This window comes from Gopherus evgoodei, chromosome 9, assembly GCF_007399415.2.
Source record: "Gopherus evgoodei ecotype Sinaloan lineage chromosome 9, rGopEvg1_v1.p, whole genome shotgun sequence".
Classification (NCBI taxonomy): Eukaryota; Metazoa; Chordata; order Testudines; family Testudinidae; genus Gopherus; species Gopherus evgoodei.
Window position 1 is genome coordinate 46186746 of NC_044330.1, and position 15342 is coordinate 46202087.

At 44.6% G+C, this 15342-nt stretch overlaps 1 protein-coding gene across 1 annotated transcript in view; it reads right to left on the reverse strand.

The window, feature by feature from the left end:
• LOC115657653 (claudin-19-like) overlaps window positions 1-15342 on the reverse strand; it is a 32756-nt gene that overhangs the window by 131 nt on the left and 17283 nt on the right. The window contains exons 2-4 of the mRNA XM_030575732.1: window positions 7150-7314; window positions 6898-6979; window positions 1294-1404 (exon numbers count right to left, since the gene is read on the reverse strand). Coding sequence (XP_030431592.1) covers window positions 1294-1404; window positions 6898-6979; window positions 7150-7314 — 358 coding nt within the window. The remainder of the gene's footprint in view (window positions 1-1293; window positions 1405-6897; window positions 6980-7149; window positions 7315-15342) is intronic.

Below are 15342 nucleotides of genomic sequence, written 5' to 3' on the forward strand. Positions count from 1 at the left end.
TAAGTACTACACTTCCACATGCTCTTTGACAAAATCAGTTTAACTGATCTAAGCAGGAGTCTTTATTTATGGTAGTTGCAATTTTTAACACAAATCAACACAATAAAGAATGTAGTGGAAAATTATCTTGGGTCCACGCTGTTGGTATTTTACCCTTAGTGCAGAGCTTTAAATTCTGCAGTAGGTTTCACTGAAGGACTTATTAAAATTATGTTGAAAATTAGTGAGTCAGTGCATTATGGGTCAGATCCAAAGCCCTATTACGTCAATGGAAATTTGTCCATCAACTTCAGTGGCTTCGGACCAGGTCAATATGCAATAGTATATCATGCTCAACCTAATACTATTCCTCATTGGCTGTTCTCACATAGCTTTTTCCAATATTTAAGTAAAGCATCATACAACATGCTTCTTCCTCCTGTGCATCTCCTTTTCAAAAAGGTTTAAATTAGGGTGACCAGACAGCAAATGTGAAAAATCAGGACAGGAGATGGGGGGTAATAGGATCCTATATAAGAAAAAGACCCTAAAATTGGGATTGTCCCTAGTTTAAAAAAATGTGGTTTAGATGTACTTGGTCCTAGTATTCCTTGGACATTTCAAGAGTGCACAGACTTTTACTATTTATGACAATTGCAACCATTTCCCAGACAACTGCTGCACATCCGACCCGTTTCAAATAAAAATTGTATTTTTCCAATGAAAAAGGATAAGTAGTCAGGCCAGAAATCTTAATTTTTCTGACTTATTGCGAAACAAATCTTTCTAAAAGAAACAAGAAAAATCTCAGAATTTCTTAAGCTGTATCAGTTGCTTTGGGGGAAAAAGGGATTTTATTTTCTGCAAGATAAATGGAATTAGATCCTTTTAATGGTAGTGAAAATATATGATTAGAAAATTATAGCACTATTGCCATAATGCAAACAAAAAGTTAAAGAACTGTATTGCAATTTTACCAATACAAAGGAAGCTCTGCTCTTTGACTGCACAATTCCATTGTACATTCATTAGAAGCACCAACAATTATGCCCATAATTATAAAAAATATAAAACTGATTATTTCAAATTTTAACAAGCCAGTGTCAGAGGTCAGAAGGATAGGCATAAAGAATATATACATGTTTACATCACAAGTTTATGGCAAGATGCAGTGTTGAATTGACAGTCCTAGCCTCTAGTTTTTGCACCTACACAATACAGAAGTGGATAACTGGGGACAAATCTACTTTCTATGCATAAATTGGCACTGATTGAAGTATATAACTTATTTTGATCTTTAAGATAAAGAGCTACCTGTGCTTTCCTCTTTTTCTCCCTTTGCATGAACAAGTCAAGAAGATCCCACCAAGCACAGACAGAATCGATCCTGCCCAGCCTAAGTACAGTGCATCTCCTAGTTCATACCTGGAATATGAAGGATTTTATGGAAGCATCATACAATAGGATTACACATAGAAGATTTAAAGCTTTCTCCATTATATTATTATATTTTTTGTATGAAGCAGTAATACATTTTACACTGTACTAGCTATAAGATGTGCTAATTGTATAAAAAGCTAGCATCATTCTTGGTAAAGAATGCAGAGAATTGTAAACCAGGCAGTTTAGTTTCAGTACCCAATTAAATGTTACATAACAGATGATGTGGCCAATAATGTAAGCATTTGTATCTCTAATCAACAAACCTCTTAAGCATATGCTTAAGTGCTTTGCTGAATCAGGGATTTATCGAACAAAAATTAATAAGCATCATGGCGATAAAGGGGGACAGGTAATTGCTTAGAAATACCGAAGAGTTGATCATAAATGACAGATATTTACAGTGTCTGAGAACAGAATACATGGAGCAACAGCTTGAAGATAAAAGGGGAAAAAAAGGTTTACTGCACTTATCCACTTACATCTGGAGATCTCAATATCATCTCTTCAGCGTAATAATTTTCTCCTACACTGAATTACCAATACAGATCCCCACTGTAGAAGACTATTAAACACCTAAGCAATTAGTGTCTGATCTAGCACTCCTACCAAGAAAATGTTTAGTTAAAAGTGTGAATTGATCTGAAAGTAGCAACCCTAAAAATCTCAAAGACAGCAATGTTATAGGTGCATATTGCAGATATGGTTCCCTTACTGTAATTTAGAAAACTTAGTTTCTTTCTAGCAAAGGAATTTCTGTCTATTTGTACCAAGTCTGAATGCAAATTCTTATCCAGTCTAACCTTTGCTTTCCCAAGATTGCTTCACCCTTATACTTTTCCCTAAATTCTAATAACAGCTGGTGGACTTCCTGAAGGGCTTAGCTCTATGTAGTCAACTGGAGTTCTCTTCATGTCCAGCTTTTTCATATTTAACCTGGTATTACCAGCAAGTGGTAACAGTAAGGAGGGCTAACCCAGAATATCAGTAATAAATAGTCAAAAATGACTAGTTTAGTCAGCCTTTCAAAAGGCCAGATACAAACCCATCACCCTTCTTTTTTTAATGGAGCTCTTAATGTTATTATTTGTATGATCGCAGTACCTAGGAATCCCAGTCATGGGTCAGGGCCCCACTGTGCCAGATGTTGTACAAACACAGAAAAAAATATAAAAAAACAGATGGATATAGACAAATAGATGAGTACAAGGAAACAATGAGACAATATTGGTCAGCACAACAGGCTGTGGTTTCAGCACACCAGCAGCCTAACTGCTGTCACATTTTTGTAGGCATCAAGGCAAAGGAGAGTTTGAAGGAGGAATTTGAAGGAGGATAATGAAGTACAGTAGAACCTCAGAGATATGGACACCTCGGGAATGGAGGTTGTCCATAATTTTGAAACGTTTGTAACTCTGAACTAAGCGCAGGTCAGACTCCAGATCCAGCAGCTGAACTCCCTACTGAGCACCAGCATGAGTTTGCAAGCTTTCCCCCTCCAGGCAGAGTGTGTATCCCCCTCCAGGGGAGAGGGGGAAGTAGTGAAAGTGGTGCAGACCCCAATGCTGCTCCTGCTCTAGTAGCTGGCTCCAGCTGCTTTGGGCTGGCAGCCTCAACGTCTTGCTGTTAATGCCTGCCCCTGTGTGGGGGTGAGGACAGGCAGCCCAGATGTGCCTACCTTTAAGATGTAATACAGGCACCGTACAGTATTTGCTTTTTTTTTTTTGGTCTCTGTTACTGCCTAATTGGTCACTTCCGGTTTCACTTGGTGTCCCATTGACTGGTCAGTCCGTAACTCTAATGTTCGTATCTTTGAGGTTCTACTGCAGCTTTGTGACTGTTTACGAGGAGCTTCTCCCAAGGATAAGGGACAGCATGGGAGAAAGCACGAAAGTGCTTGTTTGAAAATTTAACAGATGAGCTTTGGCTGCAGATTGGAATCAGGAGCTGATCTTTCAGTAATGACTGAGAGGTGATAGACAGGTTGGGGATTGGCATGGAAAGTGATGAGTCAGAACCATGCAAAGACTGGGGTGACATGGTCAAAGTGATGGGTAAGGAGAATGGTCTTTGCAGCAGCATTCTGAATAGATACGAATGGGGAAAGATTGCATTTGTCAAGGCCAAAGAGAAGAATGTTGCAGTAATCGGGATGCAAGATAATAAGAGCAGGATGATAGTTGAACTACATGGATGGATAGGAAAGGCTGTATCCTAGGGCTGGTCCACACTACGGTGGGGAAATCGATCTTAGATACGCAACTTCAGCTATGTGAATAACGTAGCTGAAGTCGAATATCTAAGATCGGATTACTCACCCGTCCACACCGCGCGGGATCAATGTTCGCGGCTCTCCCTGTCGATTCCGGAACTCCGTTGGGGTTGATGGAGTTCCGGAATCGATATAAGCACGCTCGGGGATCGATATATCACGTCTAGATTAGACACGATATATCGATCCCCGAGCAATCGATTTTAACCCGCCGATATGGCGGGTAGTCTGGATGTGGCCCTAGTGGTGTTATGCTGAAAAAATCTGCAAGATTCGGACACAGCCAGGATGTGAGGACCTAGAAAGAGATCCAAGTTGAAGATGACACCCAGGTTATGATGAGAGTGACAGGCAGGATGGTAGTGTTGTCTACAGTGTACAAGACAGGAGACAGTGGGAAGGATTTCAGGCAGGAAATTAGGAGTTCTGGTTTAGCCAGGTTGAGCTTGAACTGACAGCTAGACATTCCCGAGGAGATGTCAGACACAAGCTGAGAATTTAGTTTGGACAGAAGGAGACAGGTCCAGAGTGCAGACAGCACTGTGAGTAGTCAGCATAAAGATAGTAGTTGAATTTGTGTTTGTGAGAGTGATTACCCAGAAATAAGGTCTAGAGGGAAAAGAGAACAGAACCAAGGACAGAGCCCGGTGGAACTCCAACATAATGTTATAAAGGGATGGGCAAGAATCCTCTAAAGCAGTGATTTCCAGCCTTTTTACACCCAAGATCACTTTTTGAATTTAAGGGCAACCCAGGATCTACCCGCCCCTTCCCTGAGGCCACGCCCCACTCCATCCCTCCTCTCCCCCACCCTCACTCACTTTCACCGAGCTAGGGTAAGGGGTTGGGGTTTGGGAGGGGGTGCTGGCTTTGGGCTGGGGCTGAGGGGTTCACAGTGTGGGAGTGGGCTCTGCGCTGAGCCTGGGGCAGGGGGTTGGGGTGCAGGAGGGGGTGAAGAGTGCAAGCTCTGGGAGGGAGTTTGGGTGTAGGGGTACTCCAGGCTGGGGCAGAGTGTTGGGGTGCAGGAGAGGTGTGGGATGTGGGCTCTGGGAGGGAATTTGGGTGCAGGAAGGGATCCAGGAGGAGGTACATGGTGCTGGCTCTGGGAGGGGGCTCAGAGCTGGGGGTTGGGGTGTGGCATCCCGCCAGGCAGCACTTACCTCCGGCGGCTTCCAGTCTGCGGCACAGCATGGCTGCTGCTAAGTCAGGCTCATTGCCTGCCTTGGCCCCATGCCACTCCCAGAAGGGGCCAATGTGTCCCTGTGGCCCCTGGGGGGGTGAGGCGGGGGCACGTGGCTCCATGCACTGCCCCTCTCTGCAAGCATCACCCCCACAGCTCCCATTGGCCACAGCAACCCGTTCTCAACCAATGGGAGCTGCCGGGGTGGTGCTTGCAGGCAGGAGCAGCCTGCAGAGGGAAACCCCTGCTCCCGCCCCCAGAGTATGAGGTGGGAGGGAGGGAATGAAGTGTTTATGGGGATGGGGGTTTCCCACAGGTATCTGCTAGGATCTGTTTTATGTAACAGCTTTATTCATGAAATGGACGAAAGAATAAAGAGGACTGTAATGAAATTCATAGATTAAACTGAATTGGGATGACAGGAACACAACATATACCCGCAACTAGCCAAGAAATAAAAGAACAGAGGTTGCCAGGTACTGCGCACCTTCTTGCAGTTTCAGCTCCAAATAGCCAGTGCTACAAGAGGGCATTCGTGCAACCATAACAGATATTGCTTTTCTAAAAGATTCTCAAAGCTCAGAGGAGCAGCAGTGTATAGGCCATGCTTGATAGATTCCTAATGTCTCAGAAACATGCACTGGCCAGCTTCCAAATGCCCTCCCCTTTCCTTCAGTTCAGTCACCAAGGCAGCTGGCTGAGACATCCACCATCAGCTCTGTACTACAAGCTGACAAATTTGGGCCCTGTCCATTGCAAAGTGTGAATCCCAAAGATCTGCCCTTTATCCACTTTAATATTTCCCAACAGGAAGTGGAGATAGTTCTGTATACAATATAGCCTGGAAAGATGGATCGGGGTTATTGCCATACTCAACAAGTAAACTTTTTAGCCTAGAGACAGAGGAAGGGTGGGGATATGGAGCAAAGGTAAGATCGGTCCTGGAATTTTTCCTGAATGTTTCTGAATTTTAAACTGTTAATATTATTCTGAAAAGGCAACATATTACCTTCAAGTTCTTTCTTTGGAATTTATATTCCATTCAGACAAAGGGCTCTTGGAGTGGGTAGAAGTCACTCTATTATGTAATATGGTTTATACTCAAATTTGGTGGCGGCTATTTTTAAGACACTCTTAACCAAAATCCATTTAGCCTGAGGGCACATGTCATTGCACTGTGTATTCTCTGGACAGGAGGACAGGATACCTAAATGTCCATCATTGTCATATCCTCCAAAGCTGTTACTGCCATTCTATGAATAGGCCTCCAAGATGTTCCAAACACAGTTTAAGTTGTATCCATTCTACTTAGATTGTAAGCTCTGTGGGGTAGAGACTGTATTTATGTTCTGAGTTTGTATACCACCTAGCATAATGAGGTCCTGGTCCCTGACTAGGACTCCTAGGTGCTACGGTAATACAAATAATTACTAGTAAAGCCAAGTCCTTCCCACAGCACCACCTATTCTGTGTGTTCCACCTTCCCTCAGAAATCTCTGTGCATCCACATAGGACAGCTCTGAATTTCAGGGGGCATGATGGAACAAAAAAGAAGCCATTTTGGAGCAAGCACACCTGTGGATTTGGAGGATTTCTTGCTGGGGGTAAATGCTCCATGTCACATTAACTTTGGTTCTGCATTCTAAGAGCCCCAAAAGGGTCACAGACAGCCAATGCAATGGCGCATTAGTGACAGGAGATCATGCCAATAGAACAGAGGGACGTACATTCTGTGCCAATGTGCCATGATTGAGAATTTGAGGCTGGTATGCCTTGAACTTTTCTTGACTCCTTGAAAGTGAGGACATACCCCAGTCCTCCCAACCAGCAATAATTCCTCCATCCTGTGGGAAAGAGAATTTCAAAGGCTCAGTTGTTGATAAACTTTTCTTTAAGCAGGATGGGATAACTTGACCAATACAGACTACGGGGTCCTGGAAAACCCTTACAGGAAGCTGCCCACTGAAATTACTGATGCCATCTTAAAAATATTCAGCAATTTGGTACAACAGGTCCATTAACTTACTTTGTTCCACCATACAGTGGGTCAAAAAACTGAGCGGTAATCCTTGCAGCATACCAAGAAACAGCCACCATGGAAGAGAGTCCTATGGAGAAAAATTCAACATGCACATACTTAAATAAACCATTAAATAGTTCTACAGCTTTAAATTATGAAAACAGATGTACATTTCACTTAGTTTGCTAATCATGAAAGCAGAATTGAGCACCAATGGTGTCCTAAGTTCAGTCTCAATGCACAATGTTGGTATCTTACCTGCTAAAATGAAGATCACTCCCCCCGTTACAGAAATCTTTACTTTTGTGTTTTCATTATTCATTCCAACTTGTGTGCACTTTAAACCAAACAATGACAGCACAGTAGCCAAAAGACCCAAGACGATGGAAATGATCATCAGGGCACGACATGCTTGTATGTAAGCTGCATTAGAAAAGCGGGACAAAAAAATCAGTTCCTGCACAAGTAATTTAATAAAATTCAATTTTGAAAGTACATGTTCATCAAAGAAAACTTCAAATAATTATCAGAATTAATGATGAGTGAAATTTACAAGGTGTAGATATATTTGGTTTACAGAAGCATCTAAAAGTCAGAATGTTTATGCAGTAAGGAAATTAATGAGATTGCAAACTTTAATGCTGAACTGGATTAACCAGTAGTGGTGGGGTTAATGGTTTCAATAACACCTGACAGAGGTTTTTATAAACCTGAAAAATTACACCCAAGTTAGTGAGTTGGTTATCTGCTCACCAGAACTATATGAACCATTGCTTGTTATAAGGCCAAATGTGAGGTTTTGTGTCCATTAAAAATGGAGCATGAAAAAGAGTAGGTACTAATTTAGAGGAGACCTTGGAAATCTGGCTCGTCATGTTTAAATTCTCTGATGCATTTATCAGATGCCCATTGTCCAAGGTATTTGGGCTTGAAATCTCAAAAAAGGATTTTTGCAAATTGAACTTCCCTTTTTAAAAAAAACTTGCCAAGTGTCTCCAAGCTGCCCACCTTAATCCAGTTCACAACAACAAGCAATAAACGCCTGACCTACTGAGCTAAACACTCCAGAATATTAAAGGGTACAAGTGTTTGAGGAAATAAATATTTTATAAAACATCTATTTCAAGCTTTCTCGAGGAAACAAATCCAGGCAATAAAAGGGCAAAAAATCGTTTTCCGTAAAATGAATAGTTTTAGCCCTGATTTTCAGCTACTCTGGTCTTTGGAGGTATCATAACCTAGTCCCAGATTTGGACCTTAGCGTCCAAAATATGGGGGTTAGCATGAAAACCTCCAAGCTTAGTTACCAGCTTGGACCTGGTAAAGCTGCCACCACCCAAAAAATTAGAGTGTTTTGGGGCACTCTGGTCCCCCCAAAAACCTTCCCTGGGGACCCCAAGACCCAAATCCTTTGAGTCTCACAACAAAGGGAAATAAACCTTTTCCCTTCCCCCCTCCAGGTGTTCCTGGAGAGTCACACAGAAGCAAGCTCCGTGAATCTAAACAGAGGGATTCCACTCTCCCCGTTTCCAGCCTTGGAAAACAGAAGTACCGAGAGCTAATCTCTCTTCCCCCCTCACCCAGAGGGAATGCAAAGTCAGGCTAGTAAATCTAACACACCCAGATTTCCCCCTGACTTCTTCCTCCCACCAATTCCCTGGTGAGCACAGACTCAATTCCCTGGAGTCCCCACTAAAGAAAAAACTCCAACAGGTCTTAAAAAGAAAGCTTTATATAAAAAGAATGAAAAAGGACATAAAATATAGTCTCTGTATTAAGGTGACAAATACAGGGTCAATTGCTTAAAAGGAATATGAATAAACAGCCTTATTCAAAAAGAATACAATTCAAAACAATCCAGCAACTATAGACATGTAAATACAAAAAAACATATAAATCACTATCTGATCTTTTGTACTTACAACTGGGAAACAGAAGATTAGAAAGGCAGGAGACAGAAAAAAATCACTTCTCATAGCCGAGAGAGTACAGGCAGAAGACAAAGAACTCAGACACAAACTTCCCCCCACCCAGACCTGAAAAAGTCTGGTTTCCTGATTGGTCCTCTGGTCAGGTGTTTCAGATTACTTCTTTCCAGGTGAAAGAGACGTTAACCCTTAGCTATCTGTTTATGACAGGAGGCATGTAAGAAGGGTGAGTGCACAGCTTGAACAGACACAGCTTTCTGGAAGGTTTAGGGTTGCATGGCATGGATGTGTGCATCTCCAAAGATAGGGATCCATAGGGACAATGCTCAAAGAATGTTAAGATTTAGTTCTTTCAAACTCCTGAAGTATTAAATAGGATTACTTATAACTCGCCAGAGTATTAAATCATACCTTTCGGGTAACTGATGTAAAGTTTAATGATTACATTATTTTCTAACAAAGGGATTTACTACTACACCCCTTACCACATTATAATCATCTCAACAACCTTAACTATGGAGCTGCTAGAGTTAATTCCATAACAGGAGGGGTTAGTCTCAATTTTATCTTTTTTATAGAAGGTATTTGTCGTTAGATGCTACTGGTGTGGTGCTCTGCTCTGTTCAATGTTGATATCAATCGGCTGTGTGCGTGTGCTCCCTCTGTGTGCTGTCCCAGCTCTGCGCAAATAACTGACACAGCAGACCCTGCGAAAACCCCCAATGACCACAGACTCTAGTAAGGTACAAAGGCACTTTGGCCAGGTTTATTGTCAAACGAAGCACAATAATGGTTCCCTCTAGACTTTACTCTACAGGACATACTACGAATATGTGGCCCCTGGCAATGGACTCAGCTAAGTCAGTGGTGGGACTTTCCACTGTCCCCTAAGCTGGACACAGACACTGCTCCAGGGATGCATTCTTATACACAAGTACAAACAAGTTACACATCACTCTTGACCTATTGAGGTGCAATCCTTCTACGTGGCAAGGTACAATCCTTCTACGTAGCAAGGTGCCACCTTTCACCTTGTACATGTTGGTTCGAACAAAACAACTCTATCCATCATATTACCCTTTTGGCCCAGTCATTGGGTTGGGTCAGCTTGTTCCTTGTTATCTGTGTGGAGTATACAAGTATGCAAATGTTCTGATATCTGGTGTCCAGTACCTTTTAGGTATGTCTCTTTTTGGAGCATCAGCCCTTTCCTTGCCAGCTTCTGTGAGCAGGGCCTGCCTCTCGCTCACAGCTTAACTTTGCTTTATGTTAGCAAAGTCTTGACCATTACTTTAGTTCAGGCCTTCAGCCTCATACCAGACCTCTGATACCAAGGTTTATTTCTCAGTGCCTCCTCTTACTACAGTATTTATTAATCAGGTTACAAACTAAGCTAATTTACCAATCAATAGTAATTGCAGCTGTCATAACCTTAGTCCCAGATTTGGACCTTAGCGTCCAAAATATGGGGGTTAGCATGAAAACCTCCAAGCTTAGCTACCAGCTTGGACTTGGTACTTGCTGCCACCACCCAAAAAATTAGAGTGTTTTGGGGCACTCTGGTCCCCCTGAAAAACCTTCCCTGGGGACCCCAAGACCCAAATCCCTTGAGTCTCACAACAAAGGGAAATAATCCTTTTTCCCTTCCCCCCTCCAGGTGCTCCTGGAGAGATACACAGACACAAGCTCTGTGAATCCAAACAGAGTGACTCCCCCTCTCCGTATCCAGTCCTGGAAACAAAAGCACTTTCCTCTTCACCCAGAGGGAATGCAAAATCAGGCTAGCAAATCCAACACACACAGATTTCCCCCTGATTTCTTCCTCCCACCAATTCCCTGGTGAGTACAGATTCAATTTCCCTGAAATTTCCCAGAAAAGAAAACTCCAACAGGTCTCAAAAAGAAAGCTTTATATAAAAAGAAAGAAAATACATACAAATGGTCTCTCTGTATTAAGGTGACAAAATACAGGGTCAATTGCTTAAAAGAATATTGAATAAACAGCCTTATTCAAAAAGAATACAAATCAAAGCACTCCAGCACTTATATTCATGCAAATACCAAAGAAAAGAAACCATATAACTTACTATCTGATCTCTTTGTCCTTACACTTAGAAACAGAAGACTAGAAAGTAGAAACTACTTCTCCAAAGCTCAGAGAAAGCAGGCAGACAGAAAACAAAGACTCAGACACAAACTTCCCTCCACCCAGAGTTGAAAAAATCTGGTTTCCTGATTGGTCCTCTGGTCAGGTGCTTCAGGTGGAAGAGACATTAACCCTTAGCTATCTGTTTATGACATGCCCCCCAAATTGCAGACAGTGGGGAAGCTCACTGGCGGCAATTTCCTTCTAGAACTTGAAAATAAACAGATTAATACAACACATGCACCTTTACATATACCCCTAAGTATATAACTAACAGACTTCTACATTTTAAGAACACTTTTTAACTACTGAATTCTGGGAAACTCTCACGGGAGAGTGCATCAGCTGCTTTGTTAGAAGCTCCTGTGATGTGCTGAATTTCAAAATCAAAATCTTGGAGAGCTAAACTCCAACGAAGAAGTTTCTTGTTGTTCCCCTTGGCAGTATGAAGCCACTTTAGTGCAGCATGGTCAGTTTGTAGTTGGAACCGCCGTCCCCAAACATATGGGCGCAGCTTTTCCAGGGCGTACACAATGGCATAGCATTCCTTTTCACTGACTGACCAGTGACTTTCCCTCTCAGACAGTTTCTTGCTGAGAAACACGACAGGATGGAAGTTGTGATCTGTTGCTTCCTGCATGAGCACTGCTCCTATACCATGCTCAGATGCATCCGTGGTTACTAGGAATGGCTTGTCAAAGTCCGGGGCCCTGAGCACAGGGTCAGACATGAGCATCGCCTTAAGCTGGGTAAAGGCCTTTTGACACTCATTAGTCCACTTAACGGCATTTGGCTAGGTCTTTTTGGTCAGGTCGGTCAGTGGGGCAGCGATTTGGCTGTAGTGTGGTACAAATCGCCTGTAGTATCCGGCCAAGCCTAAGAAGGATTGGACCTGCTTCTTGGACCGTGGGACAGGCCACTTTTGGATAGCATCCACCTTGGCCTGTAGGGGGTCTATGGTTCCTCGACCCACCTGGTGCCCCAGGTAAGTCACTCTGTTTTGGCCTATTTGACACTTTTTGGCCTTAACAGTTAGTCCTGCCTGCCTGATGCGCTCAAAGACCTTTTCCAGGTGTAGTAGGTGTTCGGGCCAGGAGTCTGAAAAAATGGCCACATCATCGAGGTAGGCAACTGCAAATTCTCCCAGTCCAGCTAGTAGACCATCTACCAGCCTCTGGAAGGTGGCGGGTGCATTTCGAAGGCCGAAAGGAAGGACATTGAATTCATACACCCCCGCATGGGTGACGAATGCTAACCTCTCCTTGGCAGGTTCATCTAGCGGTACTTGCCAGTACCCCTTGGTTAAGTCTATTGTAGAGATGAACTGGGCACGTCCCAACTTCTCCAATAGCTCATCGGTGCGTGGCATTGGATAGTTGTCCGGACGAGTTACAGCATTTAGCTTACGGTAGTCCACGCAAAAGCGTATTTTCCCATCTGGTTTGGGTACCAGAACCACTGGAGATGCCCATGCACTGGTAGATGGGCGGATTATACCCATCTGTAGCATGTTGTGGATCTCCCGTTCTATAGCAGCTTGGGCATGAGGAGACACCCGGTAGGGTGGGGTTCTGATTGGGTGAGCATTACCTGTATCAATGGAGTGGTATGCCCGTTCAGTCCGTCCTGGGGTGGCTGAGAACAATGGGGCGAAGCTAGTGCACAGCTCCTTGATTTGTCGCTGCTGCAGACGTTCCAGGGTGGTTGAGAGGTTCACCTCTTCCATGTCACCGTCTTTTTTCCCGTCGTAGTAGACACCGTCAGGCCACTCAGCATCATCTCCCTGGACTGTAAACTGACAAACCTGTAAGTCTCTGGAATAGAAAGGCTTGAGAGAATTAACATGGTACACTTTAGGCTTTAGTGAGGAATTGGGAAATGCTATGAGGTAGTTTACAGTTCCCAGGCGCTCTTGGACCGTGAATGGCCCTTCCCATGATGCTTCCATCTTATGGGCCTGTTGCGCCTTCAAGACCATAACCTGGTCTCCTACCTTGAAAGAACGTTCTCTGGCATGTCTGTCATACCAGGCCTTTTGCTCTTCCTGAGCATCCTTTAGGTTCTCTCTAGCAAGGGCTAAAGAGTGTTGGAGGGTGCTTTGTAGGTTGCTTACAAAGTCCAGAATGTTAGTTCCTGGAGAAGGCGTAAACCCCTCCCATTGCTGCTTCACCAACTGTAATGGCCCCTTAACCTCGTGACCATACACAAGTTCAAATGGTGAAAACCCTAAACTGGGATGTGGTACAGCCCTGTAGGCAAACAGCAACTGCTGCAACACTAGGTCCCAATTATTGGAGAATTCGTTGATGAATTTTCGTATCATGGCCCCCAAAGTTCCATTGAACCTTTCCACCAGGCCATTGGTTTGATGGTGGTACGGGGTGGCAACCAAGTGATTCACCCCATGAGTTTCCCACAGTTTTTCCATGGTCCCTGCCAGGAAATTAGACCCGGAATCTGTAAGGATGTCGGAGGGCCAACCTACCCTGGCAAAGATGTCTGTTAGGGCCAGGCACACAGTGTTAGCCCTGGTGTTGCCTAGAGCTACTGCTTCTGGCCATCGGGTAGCAAAGTCCACTAAAGTCAGTACGTACTGCTTTCCTCTGGGCGTCTTTTTTGGGAAAGGGCCCAGAATATCCACAGCTACTCGCTGAAATGGGACCTCAATTATGGGGAGTGGCTGGAGAGGGGCCTTGACCTGGTCTTGAGGCTTTCCCACTCTTTGGCATACCTCACAAGACCGGACATACTTGGCAACGTCCTTGCCCATCCCCTCCCAGTGGAAGGATTTCCCCAACCGGTCCTTGGTTCTGTTCACCCCAGCATGGCCACTGGGATGATCATGGGCTAAGCTTAAGAGCTTCCCCCGGTACTTAGTTGGAACCACCAACTGTTTTTGCGGCTGCCATTCTTCACGGTGTCCACCAGAAAGAATTTCCTTGTATAAAAGTCCTTGGTCTATAACAAACCGGGATCGATTAAAAGAGCTGAGAGGCGGTGGGGTGCTCCGTGCCGCCGCCCAAGCTTTCTGAAGGCTGTCATCCACTTCCTGCTCAGCCTGGAACTGTTCCCTTGAGGCTGGGGTCACCAGTTCTTCCTCAGACTGTGGACTTGGGCTTGGTCCCTCTGGAAGCGATGTAGGTGATGGGGTTGTTTCCGTTGCTGGTGAACCGCTCTCCGCTGGTGCACCTGAGGGTATTTCAGGCTCTGGCTGAGCCTTTTGGGTATGGCTGTCTTTTGCTTCTGCCAGTTCTGGCTCGCTGGCGCCCTCTGGCGTTGAGTTTGAAGATGTGGTTGCACTTGCTGGTGCTGGTTGCTGTTCCAGTTCCGGGCCTGGGACTGGAGATGCTGTGGCTGTTTCAGTGGTAGGCATGGAATCCGGGTCCACTACCTCTGTCTGGGTCTCTGGTAACACAGACGGGGCCTCTGTGGACGGCTCAGGAACAGGAATGGGTCTGGAAGCTTGCCTGGTTTGGCTACGTGTAACCATTCCCACTCTCTTGGCCCGCCTCACCTGGTTGGCCAAGTCTTCCCCCAGTAGCATGGGGATAGGATAATTGTCATAGACTGCAAAAGTCCACATTCCTGACCAGCCTTTGTACTGGACAGGCAGTTGAGCTGTAGGCAAGTCTACAGCTTGTGACATGAAGGGGTAAATTGTAACTTTGGCCTTTGGGTTGATGAATTTGGGGTCAACGAAGGATTGGTGGATAGCTGACACTTGTGCCCCCGTGTCTCTCCACGCAGTAACCTTCTTTCCGCCCACTCTCAAATTTTCCCTTCGCTCCAAGGGTATTTGAGAGGCATCCGGGCCTGGGGATCTTTGGGGTGATGGTGGTGTAATGAATTGCACTCGCATGGTGTTCTTGGGACAGTTGGCCTTGATATGTCCCAGTTCATTACACTTAAAGCATCTTCCATCTGATGGGTCACTGGGCCGAGGTGAGTTACTGGAGACTGGTGAGGTGGAAGGATAGGGTGTCTGTGGCTTTACTTGGGTGGTATGTGGGGTCTTTGGCTGTCCTCGGTTGTAGGGTTTATGGTCTGTGTGCCCCCTGGGGTAATCGTTCCCCTTGACAGTAGCTTTCTTGCTTTCTGCCAGTTCCATCCATTTGGCTCCAATCTCCCCCACCTCAGCGAGATCTTTGGGTTTTCCATCTTGTATGTACCATGTGATGTCTTCAGGAACACCATCCAAGAACTGCTCCATTTGTATGAGGAGGTGCAGTTCTTCCAAGGTTTGAACGTTGTTTCCTGTTATCCAGGCCTCATAGTTTTTTGCAATGTAGTAGGTGTGTTTGGGAAATGACACCTCTGGTTTCCACTTTTGGGTTCTGAAGCGCCAACGGGCATGATCTGGGGTTATCCCCATTCTGT